Here is a 13484-nt window from a genome sequence, read left to right on the forward strand (position 1 = left end):
ATATATATATGTATATGTGTGTGTGTGTGTGTGTGTGTGTGTACACACACACACACTATGTGGGAGGATGTTCATTGTACCGGTACCAAAAAATGTAGTTCATTGTAGTTCTGTTTCTCTTTAAGTCAGGGGCCGGAGGAGGAATGAGCAGCAACCTCACACCCATGTCACGGCCTGGCATGGGGGGCATAGATACAATGAGAGGGGGCTATGCAGGTGCTAACGACATGGTTAACAATGGGTTAAGTGCAAGCCAGAATCAGGTGAGCCTGGATGATGGTTAATGCCACAGTTTTAGAATATACAGTACTACTTTTAGAAATGTTGGCTCCATAATGAAAAGGTCAGCACAGTGTTCTCACTGTCTTGTACTTCCTGTTCCTCTAGCTTGGGAACCCACTCACTTACAGATAAATTACTGGAGTTTGAAGATGCTTTTATATTTGTAGTTTGAAACTGTGTGTATGTTTTAATGTCACTGTTTGTTTCTCAAGGTGCTGAGTTTGATAAAAAGCTGCCCAGACCCACAGGGCATCAGCACTCAGGAGTTAAAGCAGAGACTCAGTGGCATGAGCCTGAATGTCATCAAGTAAGATGTTCTGCTTTAAGACTTAAAGGGATAACCTATATCATAAAATAACCGTTACATTGTGGTGTTCTGGTGGATTTGGACAGTAAATTCAGTTACTGTATTACAGGTGTAGAATCCTCTTTCCTAAGCTGAACGTCAGAGCACTGACCTAAAGATATGATTGGGCAACTTTCTGAAAATGTCTTGATGCTGAATTTGTAATTTGTGTGTCACTGTGGAAAGTTTTGCCTGTTCAGCTTAAGAAGGAAGAGAAACTGAGTTGTACTGTCTTTAAAAAGCCTCAAGTAAATTGTTCACATGATATTAGCTTGACCACAGATGTGCCTAATAAGGGCACACTTGAGTTTCATTTGTTAATAATCCAGTAAACTGGTTGGTTGCATGGAAGGGATGATGTCTCAACCACAATGTTCTGTTTAAAACTTCTAAAAAAAAAGTTTGCATTAGCCAATTTGTTTACAGAATCACTTGTCACGGTCAGCAGTAGATGATTTGAAGCTCTGACACTTTATAAGAATCCCCACTCTGCTAAACATCATAAATAGGAGAGTTTTAAGTTTATGCATTTATTTTCTATTTTATTTCCCTTTAGTATCCAAAATACATCCTTAACATTTTTATACTTCATTGTTACTGCATCTCTGTTGTAACACAGAATTTATACAGAATTATATTTTTTTTCTGTCCAAACACTAGATCCTTAGTGAAGATAGCTGAAAACATAAGTGTTACTCTATATACATATATCTACAGAAGTATTGCAAAAATGCTATTCATATCACTTTTTTCTGCTCTTAACAGGCAAGCGGTGGAATTCCTAAGCAACGAAGGGCACATTTTTTCCACCATTGACGAGGACCACTACAAATCAACAGACAGTGACGATTAAGCACCTTTACTTTCCTACAGCAGAACTGTTGTGTATTTTCATTTAACCTGGCATAAGTTATTAGTACAAGTTTTGTAACTGAAAGCTAAATCACATTTTCATACCTCCTTAGTGCCACAAAACTGAGTAAAATCCTGTGAGGTTAATGTGGCTGATGTTAGTTCAAGAAAACATGGCTTAGGTTTCCTGAGATGTTTGGCTTAGAACCTGTGTTCCTGAGGTTGCCTCTGCTTTTTTGAAAATCCTAAAGATATCTCTTTTGAAGAAGCCATTGTTAGCAGCTAATATTATTTTTCTGTAAAACACACACACACACACACATTGTAAAGCATTTGGTCATTTTAAAGATTTGGAACATAAGTACTCAATTTTTGGCTATGTATGTTCCTTTTTTCTAAATAAAAAAGATTATACAAAATATGGTTTGGTCAGTAACCAGGCACTTCTTTTGTTTCATAATTTACCTGTACACTTTAAATTCTATTTTACTAAAAAAATAAAGTTCTAAATATTGCTTGTACACTTCAGTCTATTCCTGCCGTCATTTCACAGTCTCACAATGAACAAGAGGTTTTTGCACATTTATTAAGACTCGAATACAGAAATATTTCATTTACATGTACATTCACCCCTGTAGCTGTGAGAACACAATACATTTTGCATCTTGTACTTTTGCTGTTTCTTTGACTTGAGTTCACCTGTGGTGAATTCAGTTGACTGAGCTTAATAGAGAAATAGTACAGTATACAGGTTTTAATTAAGTCTGAATACACAAAATCGGTGCATTTCAAAGCCATGTTTTTTAAAATATAGTTTGTAGTATAAAAATCCACTCACAGACAACTTGTTTGAACTGTTACATTATCTCTTTGGCAGTGACTCCTTCTAAATGGATGGCCATTATTCAACAAAGTAAAAAAAACCTACATTAATTGCTTTTGGAAAATATTCCCAGTCCATATAAGTCCACCTTGAAAGGTCCTATGGTGAAATAAAAAAGCAAGATCTGATGTACTCTCAGATTTTTAGTTTGATGTGATAGGAAGGAGGACACATCACCTGAGAAGCTGCAGAGCTTGACTGCTGCCTCTCAGCAAGGACTGTTTTGAGCCAGTTCAGTTTAGAGACTGCAAATGCTATATACAGTAGAAAGCCGACATAAACATAAAAGTGCATCCATAATAAAATGTAGCCTGTTACCCTGAAGATTAAAAATATGCATTGACTCTTTTAAGAGGTATTCATTTAACATTAGCAATTCAAGACTGTTATGTACTCTTCTACTGGACTGCAAGGTGTTGCTGATGTTTTGTTTTAGAATAATACTCCTGGTATTATATTATTGCTACTCTATACAAAACAAGCTACAGTCCCCAAAATTACCACATTTAAATCAACGCCATTCTGGCTAGTTTGAACACAAAGTACAAAGTTTCTATAACATTTCAGCAAATACTACAACAATAAATACAATAAAAATAACTTGTATTCAAAGTTTGTGGGTGGTATACTGCACATGGTAAAGCTCCAGCCACTTACTGAAGAGTATGGAGTGGGTTGAGGATTGAATGGTTGAAGAATGAATAGTTTTGCTGACCAGAGAATCAAGTGTTATGTTTTGGGGTACACTGAAGGATGCTGTTTCAGCATCAGATATCTGTGTATTATCGAAGTGTCCATTAAACTAAATCATATCACCCCCATTTCTGTGCCGTGCATATGTCGGTTGAATTTAAATATCCAGACTTTAAGGTGTTAAACTAGTTATGTTCAGCATGAAATAATATGTTTCAACATAGCATTTGGTCAGACTGTTTGGCCTGACTGCAGAGTCTCACAGTATAAGACTATGTCTTGGTACACTGACATGAAATTGTTGAAGACAGGAGAGCTTTTCTTTAGTTAGTCTTAAATTCAATTCTCACTGCTGATATGTGAAATTTCACCACTGCAGTAAAACATCATTTTTAGTAGAACATGATATCTTCTTGTGCTTTCTTGATCATTGTTACCAAAGTATCATCCACAGTTTCATAGTCATGGTCACTGTCCACATCTGCTGAAGCATCATGCAGCAGCCCTGGAGGAAAAGAAGCACGCAGCTGATCAATTAATGATATTCTGTTTTCTGTAATTTACCTATTGTCTACAAATCCAGTGCAAAGACAAAAGCACAGTATTGAAAAGTACAGACTGTGGACAAAGCCTGATAAAATGTATTCCTTTCTGTCATGTCATCTTAATTTTTGTCCAACAAATATTAAAAACACTGCAGTGCGGCATGTGTCTTGATTAGCATGAATATGAGCACTGTAGTTTATTTTAGGTCAATCCTGTTCTGTCTCCATAAATACTGGGGGAACAAATGTGGGTTAATCCATGACTGGTCCCAGCAAAGCACTATTTGCTCCTGCTTGAGTATGTTTTTTAAAAACTGCAGTGCTTCTCTGTTTACTGAAAGGTTAAATTTTAAATAAATAAAACCACCTAACCTGTTTTTTAAATGTTTACATCAGTTGAAGTATATCAGTTTGGGACTGAGTGCCACAGATAAGACAGGGAAGTAGGAAAGTATTGTTGGTTTTGGTTTATGATGACATCAGAATATGCAGTAAAATACCATCAGACTTATGCTTTATGTGTAGCCAGCATGGCTGTACCCTGTGTGATGCAGTAGCAGCTTCACCTTTTTTCATAGGCTTCTCGATTTTCACATAAGTGTTTGGCAGAGCCTTGTCTGTTGTCATTTCAGCTACTGAGTGCTTTCGCGGTGTAACTGGTGGAGGTTGATCATCTGCACTATCCTGCACAATAAGAGGAAATTAGACAGACACTTTTAAGTTTGCATGACTTCTTTAACACAGCCAAAACGGGAAGTAGCTACTGTTTGCATTCATTCTTAGTACTGGGTTTTCCTTGAAGTCACACTGTGACAAAATAAAAAGTATCTGTGTAAATTACCACACTGTGGTCTGCTTTACAAAGTAGCTTGAGACAGATGTTTGACACCTTGAAACTACAGCTGAACCACAATAATGTGGAAACTGAGCTCTCATGTGTATAATACATGTATGAAATGTCATACTTACCGGAGGTGGAGGAGCTGGGGGCCTTTTTTTGCTATTTATGGTCAAATTGTGCAATTTGTTGGTTGGGACACTGTCTGATAGATGTTGCAGTTTATCTGCCTTGGATGATTTCTTTTTGTGTTTAGGTTTTTTTGGAGGTTTTGAAGATAATACATTTCGCTTTGGTGGTCGAGGTGGAGGAGCCTCATCTGAGCTTCCCTGTTTGCGAAATTCATAGAAGAACGTGTCTTTCACCTCAGTAACCTTATCCACGTGACATTTAGGGGGTTGCCCACTGGGCCATGGCAGGGGGTCCTTAGTGAAAAAGACAGACATTGACAGCCACTGGGTTGGGATCTCGAAACAGTGGTTGGGCGTGTGTAGAAAGCTTGCCTGGATGATGGGCTCTAACATAGCCCCCTCTATTCTGAGACATGCAAACCCAGCTAGTGGATCAGACTCAAGTTCTGTATCGCGACTCACCACTTTAACATCCAGTGGCAAACTATTCTTTCCCAAGTCCTTGAGTCTGTACTTCTTGTTATCAGTGAGTATCTCCACAAAGTGACCCTGCATGTACAGAGGCAGAAGAATTTCCTCTCTCTCATCCTCCTGCTTGACCACATTATCATCATCATCATCATCATCATCATCATCCTCATCATCTGGCTCTTGGAGACGATAACAAAAAAGAGCTTCAACAGACTGCTTTGGTTCATTGCTGCTTCCACAAGGCAATTCCATCCTTTCGCAACGAACAACCTCCAGTTGGTCCCCTACACTGAGAACAGGCAGGCCCTCCTCCTCAGCTTCTTCACAGTTCTTTGTCACACTGACCTTCAGACCTGATGCCTCGATGGAAGCAACATACAACTCATATACTGAATTAAACACTCTCGGCCGCTTCCGAAATCGTCCACCATAGTGCTGAGATACCAAGAAGTACTGCTGTGCCTTCCGGCTCTTCAAGCTGGATAATAAAATCATGGCTGAAGTTCCTTTCTTGTGGAAGACCATTTGCTCATTCTTGGTAAGTTCTGTCAGCCAGCTGCAATTGAATGGAGAGCTGGTGTCTGGGCCTTCCATTATCTCCACTACTGCAGGGAAAGATTCATCTGGCTGGGAAATGACCTCTGTCAGACTGAGTGGCATGACAAAATTCACATCCTTACACTCCTCCGTGACATCGACCACATCCACCTCTAAGCTGGACGGGAACTTGAACACATTCTTCCTCACTGTCATAAGAAAGTAAAAAGGACAAACTATGTTAGAAAATGTAGCAGAGACACTCAGTAAAAATAAATAAATTGAAACCAGAGTGCAGAATATTTTGAAATATAAATATTTAAGTAATATTCAGAACCTTTACTGGAAGTAATTGTAGCAATACATTACAAAATTTCTCTTTCCACTATACTGCATTCAAATCCAAATGTACTTTGAAAATGGTCCATATGAATGTTATATTTTAATACAGTCCATTATATTATGGAATTATTTTTAGTAATGCATGTTGGTCAAAGCGATGCTAATTTTAACAAGTTCATCTTTTTTGGCTAGTTTAATCTATAATGATGCATCCCATTTCATGATCATTGCTTTTGTGTATAAAATCTTGTATATTAACTGCAAACTATGCCAAAGAAATAAATGCATAATATTTTCTTTTCAGATGGAAACAGTCAGGTAAAATATAAGTACCTCAAAATAATATTTTCTTTTCAGATGGAAACAGTCAGGTAAAATACAAGTACCTCAAAATCCTATTGAAATACATTGCTTGAGTAAATAACAAATGAAATTATATTCTGTGCATTATTTAGACATAAAAATGTTAATACACTCTGATGAACAAATAGATATTTGTGTGTACTGATAAAAAAAGCATAGTTATTCTTACAGTTCATGACAGCGTGGACCTGGTATATTGGACTGAGGACAAGGGGATGTTCATATTTAGTGGTGTTGATGAAATGAAATTTTCGACTACGCAGGCTGGGCGAGGACATGATTTCCCGCAGCGTGAAGACCTCCTCGCTCTCACACTCATAAAACTCCCCTCGGGAAGAGAGAGGGATACACACTTCAGCTGAGGCTTCCTGTTGCCCTTGAACATGGCAGCGGATCTGATCCTCCTCGCCCTCATGCCGCTCAATGGAGAGCACAGTCAAAGCTTTCCCACAGCCCAGTGTGAAATTGCCAAAGGTCATCTTGGAGTGAGTGGAGAAAGTGAAGGGAAGGCAGGAATCTAAGCTTACAGGCCTCAGACTCACCATCTCCTCTATTGTACTGTATGCCATTTTCTCAGGAACAATCCTGAACAAGCCTGAGAAACAAACAAGTGTGAGCGGTCAGTTATGAAACACTAAGCTGTTCACATGAGAGCCCTGCTCATAGCACAGACCAACCTGCATGGTTAATAGGCAGCTCAAACTTGTCATTGTTGCTGATGTCTTCACAGCAAACTGATATGAGCTCAATGTTAATGACCTTTATTAGATCCCCCGTGGAAAAGGACACTTCACTCCCAGAAATTTCATATATAGACCCTGAAACATAAAGTAAGAAATAGAGCAAAGAAGGAGCAAAATACAAAATCACCATTCAGCCAAGATCAGCTATATCAAGCATAAATAAAATGTGTTTTTTTCTTAACCAGGACCACAATCTTATAAATTCCAGTGTGAATTGCTTTTAATATCAATCCTGTAGAATTCAACCATTTAAATAAACCTAATTCTCGCTGCCCTATTTGGCTGAAATAACTCATGATTTGGATAAATGTATGCAACAGACAAACACAGTACAGAAGCACATTACAAACTATAGCCATCTAAATTCTTCAAGTAATCCCCAGTCTCTTCAGCTCTGTCTTCATCTACACTCACAGTTTCAGTTCACAATGGATTAAACAACAAACTGCCTACCTTGGAAATACACTCCAGAGGAAACTTGTAGGATTTTTGGCAGACAACTGCTGTCAAATGATGCAATTAATTGTTGAAGTGGCAAAGCATTTGTGCCCGCCATCACTGCAGAGAGCAAATGACAAACGCAGCATACAATGAGGATGCTTCGCAGTTAAAACCACAAAACTGAATGAGGAAGTTACAGGAGCTGTTTGTGCACAAGGCTTGCAGTTTCAGGCGTAGGCCAAGTGATATGGCTTTACCACTGCTATACTGCAAAATTGTGAGAGAAAATGTCTGAGTTGCTATTCTGTTGTTTAGTTGATTGCAGTATAAAGCCTGCTTTGTTTTCATCCAAAGTAAATCCACCAATACACTCTAAGATAAATTGCATTCCTTTATAGGCAAATGTGTCATAATTTAGTGTGTGTGTGTTGGGGGGTGGCAGTGTACACCCATAATATACACAAAGTTTTTGCATCATTTAATAAATGTGTGTGAAGCCTATACAGGGCCAAACAGAATGTTCCCCTCAGTCTGTCCTTCTGATACCATAATAGACATAACAGTCAGATAAAAAGTTTCCCCAACTCTTTGGCAATTTCATTTTAGTCACGTGCTGCCCTTCTCTCTCAATATATCTTCTTCCTATTGCTTTTTAAAGCCTGTGACACATCTTCCACACAGGAAATCTAGCATATGTCTCTTCAAACTACCTCATACACATAATATAAAAAGTCAGCACCACCACCAGTCTTCCACCTCTGTGACAGAACAAGGGTGGTAGTTACAGCATGTGCCAAAACCCACAACACTCAGACAAACTGTAACACAGCCTTGAACATCAGACTAATCTTCTCTGTGGGATTCCCCTGTTTGCCATGATTCAGACTGGTTATCCCTGTTATCAGACACTACCTTGACCAACATTTGGATATAAATAGAGGAATAAAGTATGTTCTTCTCTGTAACCAGAGTCAAGAACAACACCTTATAATGTGTAAGGCCTTTGCAACAAGTAGAGACCAGGGATTGTTGTAACACTTTTTGCTCCAGCACCTGTAACTCATTGAATTTTTGAGCTTGAGTTCTCAAACATGCATACAGAGTACGCATTTGTTTACCACAAATGGCACAAATATCACAGGTTTTGTGAGTTAATGTGAAATATGGGGTAGTTTGTAACATATGCTAGGCTAAGATGTAACAGCTAGATAAAAGAAGCAAAAACAGAAGTCAGATATGCTTCAAAATATAAAAACAATCCAGAACAATGTCTCTCTTTCTTTCTCTGTGGCTGACCATAATTCAAATCTACTTTTAGTTTTACCAAGGAGAGCATGTGTGCGCCTGTAAATTACACTACTAGAACATGCTTCCTCGACGGTATGTGAGCAGTGTAGTGTTGTTGGGTTATTTTTTAGTTAGATAGATATTCAGAGATTTGTTGTCTGAATGTTAGTGCAGCCAGGTTGTCTTCCTCAGGCTGTTAAATGCAAGGTTGGTTAAGGCAGCTCAAGTCAGGGACGAATGTTATTATGACGGTAAAAGTAACCATAATATTTGTCTTAATGTGTAATGTTATGTCAAATTGTTTTAGATACACACCACGAAAACAACAGCCACACACATTATTTTCTTCATGTTTGGTCTACTGCTCTGCTCAGCTGCCAAGCTGGCATATCAGGTGACGTCACGGTTCGACAGCCCAGAAATGATTAATATTGTATAGCAATGCTTGGTTCGGGGTCTTTCTGCTTCCGGGCTGCTTTGGCAGGCTGGGGGTTGGAAGATCTCTGGACTGGAAGTGTGAATTCTTGCCTGTGATATAAAATAATGTTCTTAGTTCTATGTAAGGAGATGGTTACAACACATTTTAAAAAAGTGTTACAACCCACCTCAGCCCTGTCAGCCATTGTTTACTAACTGTATTAGCATAGTGGTCTGAAATTAGCAGTGGTCAAATACATCACATTTTGTCTGAGAAACTACAATTTAATCTACAGTTATATAAATCCCATAATACCTTTCTGCAATAGTATAAGCACTAAACAAAATACTGTCTTTTTTCCAACCACCCAGCCATCCTTTATCTATAGCGCTTATCCTAACGAGGGTCGCAGTGGGACTAGAGCCAATCCCTGCTCACATTGAGCCAGACCCTGGACAGGTCGCCAGTCTGTTACAGGGCTGATACCTTGACAACAACCATGCGGGATTGGAGGGGACATGTCTAAACACTAAAATGATCATATGGCTTCTGTCCTATTCATAACTGGTGCAAATGGTGGTATTAGTACTCTCTTGGTGTTACAACAATACCCGGTGTCCCATAAATATCTACGAGACATGCGGTGTATCGGTCCTAAAACCATTAGCTTTCCACAGCAGTGCCAACACATATCTAACTTGAGCCAAAAAGCGAGAGTCTGGGAACCTCTAGTGGTTCTTGAGTAAATTCAAAGTTGTTCTTGTTCACTGTGATTTTACTTGCTTGATATCAGCACATTATAAACTTGATAACTTTATTAACAGAAGTTTAAGTCAGTAGCAACATAATATAATTCAGCGGAACATGGTGTAAAATGTTTTTGAATATATTGTTTGGCAGGTTTGCGAAACTACAACTCCCACAATCTCACGGTGACATTTACCCATCATGCAGCTCGGCTCTGAGTAGATGAGGCAGGATGGCGACTAACATAAGCAAAGATAGTGCTCCTTTTGATTGTCCATCATGGTGAGAAAATGCTCATGCTAAAGTTGTAACGGTTTGTTTGTAGTTCAGTATCAGGTGCAGATGAGCAGAACAGCGTTCACTCATTAACGTAACCTAACTTACAATTGCTCAGAGAAAAGTTTCTGTTTGCTGTAGCTACATTAGCGTATATGCAAGCTAGCATCGTAACGATAATCCGTTAACGCTGGCATTAGTTTAAAATGGTGTTGGGTGTATTTTTCGCAAGAAGATGCCTCATGTTTAATTTCAAGAATGCCAGACATTTGCAGAATACTTTTAGAAATTAAGATAGGATCTTTATCATATTCCATAACCTTTGGGGTAGTATTGCGTTTTCATGTTAACTGTGGATGTCGAGCACTTCGTTTTTATGAATTAATCTTTAATAATGGCCAGAACAGTAAAGCTATGATATTTACCGCCTGTAATGATTAACTATGCATACATGTCGGTAAGAAAGGCTGCTAAATGTGTAAAACGTTCACCAATCGTTTGCTTTCAGGGCAGGCAAGCCACCCCCGGGTCTCCATCTAGACGTGATGAAAGCGGACAAACTGATAGAGGTAACTGGAAGCTTGTAAATGTTACTTTATTTCAGGAAATTACTTTACTTTAAAGCATGTAATGGATAGTGTTGTATGCGGTAAGTTAGTTGACTGCACCAGATACGAGCCTGACAGTCCACCTTGTCCCAGATGTGTTGCACGGTGGGACTTTCTATGGCTGCATGGCTTCAAACGGTGCGAGAGCAGCAGCAGCCCTGAGATTTAAGCTTTTCAGTGGGAAGCAACACTGTTAAGTTATGGCTCAGAGGTACAAAGGCATTCATTGCAGGCTGTTTACAGACCTTTTCATCAGCTGTTGCTGTGACTGTGACACACTGAAACGCTTTTTTTCTGTAGAAACTGATCATAGATGAAAAGAAGTACTACCTGTTTGGGAGGAATCCTGACTGGTGTGACTTCACCATTGACCACCAGTCATGCTCCCGTGTCCATGCTGCCCTGGTCTACCACAAACACCTAAAAAGGGTCTTTCTTATAGATCTCAACAGCAGTAAGGCATCATTCATAATCAGTAACACTTATAGCTTCATGTTACATTTAGAACCACTGTCTGGAAAAGTTTGACATACATGCTAAGAGCTTAAAAATTCACATTAGAGCTGAAACTGTTAGATGATCAATTGTTAAACTGATAGAAAATGGCTCGGAAGTTATACTGATAACTGATTAATTGTTCTAGTGAGTGTAAGAATAATAAATTACATTGGTAGAGATAATCGCAATTTATGGTAAGTGGAATCATTAGCTCTATTACACTTCTTTGATACAAAGTTATAATTTATGCTTTCATTGCTTCCCCGAACCATTTTGAGGAATTGTTTTTATCATTGCTCCATCTCACACACTTAGTGCAATGGCAATACATGCTTTGTCTCTAGGACTGAATTGCACTTGATTTAGTTCCATAATGAAGTAACATTCAAATCTATGATTAATCTCCTTATTTATACTACTGTACTCGTTTATTTTAGCACATGGTACTTTCCTTGGACACATTCGTCTGGAGGCACACAAGCCTCAGCAGGTTCCTATAGACTCCACAATATCTTTTGGGGCCTCAACACGGACGTACACCATCAGAGAGAAACCCCAAACCCAAACTGCTGGCACAGCAGACAGTAAGACAGGAGAGGATGAGGAGCTCAAAGGACTGCTAGGACTCCCAGAAGAAGAGACAGAACTAGAGGTTGAGCATAACGATATTCTCATGCTGTCAAACATGAACTGCATAAAATAGAAGGAAAATGACTGCATCATGTGTTTTTAATTAAGAATATTTAAGAATATATTTTTGTTAGAATAGATTTTTATAACTTTTATATGTTTTTGAACTGTAAATTTCGCTTCTCCAATCTTGCCACATCACAGAATAAATTAATGCAAAATGCACTGTCCAAAATTGAGGAACATTATATTAATGTAAGATCTAATGGCCACAGTAGGCACAAACATGACCTGTTTGTTTCTGTTGTTTCTTTATTAACAAGCAGTTATGTTTACTTTCCCCATAATTTTATGATGCAACTTATCTTACTCAGTATGTATGGTACAGTGTTGTGGTTTGAAATTGTGATATACCCTGATATGCATGCTACCACACTGCTAATTTTTTTTCTATTGTCTGCATCCTGTCAGAACCTGACAGAGTTCAACACAGCTCACAACAAGCGCATCTCCCTCCTGACCATCGAGGAGGGTAACTTAGAAATCCAGAGGCCTAAGAGGAAACGCAGGAACTCCAGAGTTACCTTCAGTGAGGAGGACGCTATCATTAACCCAGGTACAAATAAAAGCGAAGATGGTATTAAGGTAACAAAGAAACATTCATACCATGACTCAACTCTGTGTTTAAACAGTTTTGTTGTTTTTTGTTTTTGTTTTTGTTTTTTTTTTACTAACGGTGCCAAACAATTTTATTTTTTTGTTATAGTTTGTTGTCATTTTATAAATCCTGTTATAAATTCTTTCAAGATGCTTGTGCGAAGGATTTATATCATTTAACTGATAAGGAGATTGTACTTTATTTTGTTATGGGTTGTTTTTTATTGTTGTTGTTTTGACTTGAGCCACTTTTTAACCTTTAAACCAAATGTATGATTTAGTAAATATATTTTCCCAGTTTGCACTTTTGTTCAAGACTTTTACAGATTTTGATTTGAAGGGTTTTGTAATAAGGGCCATCTTGCTATGCTGTAAATATATGACTAAGTCATAACAATACTTTTCATGAGAAGAAGTGCATTCAGCAATACATCTTAACCCCTTTATGTTAAATATTTACAGAGGATATAGACCCCTCAGTTGGACGCTTTAGAAATATGGTGCAGACTGCTGTCATCCCCATCAAGGTAAGTTTTAATTTTGTTATTTATAAATGCTTGATTGAATTGAATTTTATCTGATCAGACACGATGTGTTAAGGTGTTGGGTTTCTCAGCAAAATAAATAAATGAAAATAGTGGTCTATTCAGGCAAAATGAATAATCACATGTAGTCACCTGTGTTTGCATTAGGTTTGGTGTATAAAAAGGTTATGGTTCAATCTGAGAGATTGGGGTCAGAGGAATTCAGTGAGACACTCAGGTCTCATGGCAGTTGGCTTTATTTTCCGAGGTATATGCGGTGGACAAAGAGAACAAAGAACTTACTTTTAGTTCTCCTAACTCATCCTGACTGGTTCATTATCTGAGCTTTTAAAGGGTAGTTAAAAGGGCTAA

At 38.3% G+C, this 13484-nt stretch overlaps 3 protein-coding genes across 5 annotated transcripts in view; 2 read left to right on the top strand and 1 right to left on the bottom strand.

Moving 5' to 3' along the window:
- Positions 1 to 1953, top strand: part of rpa2 (replication protein A2) — a 5469-nt gene extending 3516 nt beyond the window's left edge. The window contains exons 7-9 of the mRNA XM_020590243.1: positions 126 to 263; positions 495 to 589; positions 1394 to 1953. Of these exons, the coding sequence (XP_020445899.1) occupies positions 126 to 263; positions 495 to 589; positions 1394 to 1481 (321 nt within the window). The 3' untranslated portion in view covers positions 1482 to 1953. The remainder of the gene's footprint in view (positions 1 to 125; positions 264 to 494; positions 590 to 1393) is intronic.
- Positions 1954 to 2062: 109 nt separating this feature from the next.
- themis2 (thymocyte selection associated family member 2) lies at positions 2063 to 7633 on the bottom strand. The gene is made up of 6 exons (XM_020590052.1): positions 7480 to 7633; positions 6961 to 7101; positions 6453 to 6878; positions 4571 to 5787; positions 4168 to 4285; positions 2063 to 3561 (listed from the first exon to the last, which is right to left on the bottom strand). Exons 1-6 carry the CDS (start codon positions 7580 to 7582, stop codon positions 3449 to 3451), a joined length of 2118 nt encoding a protein of 705 aa, XP_020445708.1. The 5' UTR covers positions 7583 to 7633; the 3' UTR covers positions 2063 to 3448.
- Positions 7634 to 10095: 2462 nt separating this feature from the next.
- The window catches only part of ppp1r8b (protein phosphatase 1, regulatory subunit 8b), a 4619-nt gene continuing 1230 nt past the window's right edge, over positions 10096 to 13484 (top strand). Inside the window, exons 1-6 of one of the 3 annotated variants that reach the window (XM_020590244.1) lie at positions 10096 to 10201; positions 10704 to 10764; positions 11104 to 11257; positions 11739 to 11953; positions 12403 to 12547; positions 13051 to 13115. In XM_020590244.1, coding sequence (XP_020445900.1) covers positions 10152 to 10201; positions 10704 to 10764; positions 11104 to 11257; positions 11739 to 11953; positions 12403 to 12547; positions 13051 to 13115 — 690 coding nt within the window. In that variant the 5' untranslated portion in view covers positions 10096 to 10151. The other 2 variants (XM_020590245.1, XM_020590246.1) reach the window with 2 other exon arrangements.

This window comes from Monopterus albus, unplaced genomic scaffold (genome assembly GCF_001952655.1).
Source record: "Monopterus albus unplaced genomic scaffold, M_albus_1.0 scaffold11.1, whole genome shotgun sequence".
Lineage (NCBI taxonomy): Eukaryota > Metazoa > Chordata > Actinopteri > Synbranchiformes > Synbranchidae > Monopterus > Monopterus albus.

Excerpts from the sequence above, each read along its gene's own strand:
- themis2 (XM_020590052.1), bottom strand. The coding sequence starts at position 7,582 with ATGGCGGGCACAAATGCTTTGCCACTTCAACAATTAATTGCATCATTT. Across the intron at positions 6,879-6,960 it reads GCTGCCTATTAACCATGCAG|GCTTGTTCAGGATTGTTCCT; the intron begins GTTGGTCTGTGC and ends TTTGTTTCTCAG. Across the intron at positions 5,788-6,452 it reads GGTCCACGCTGTCATGAACT|TGAGGAAGAATGTGTTCAAG; the intron begins GTAAGAATAACT and ends TTCTTATGACAG.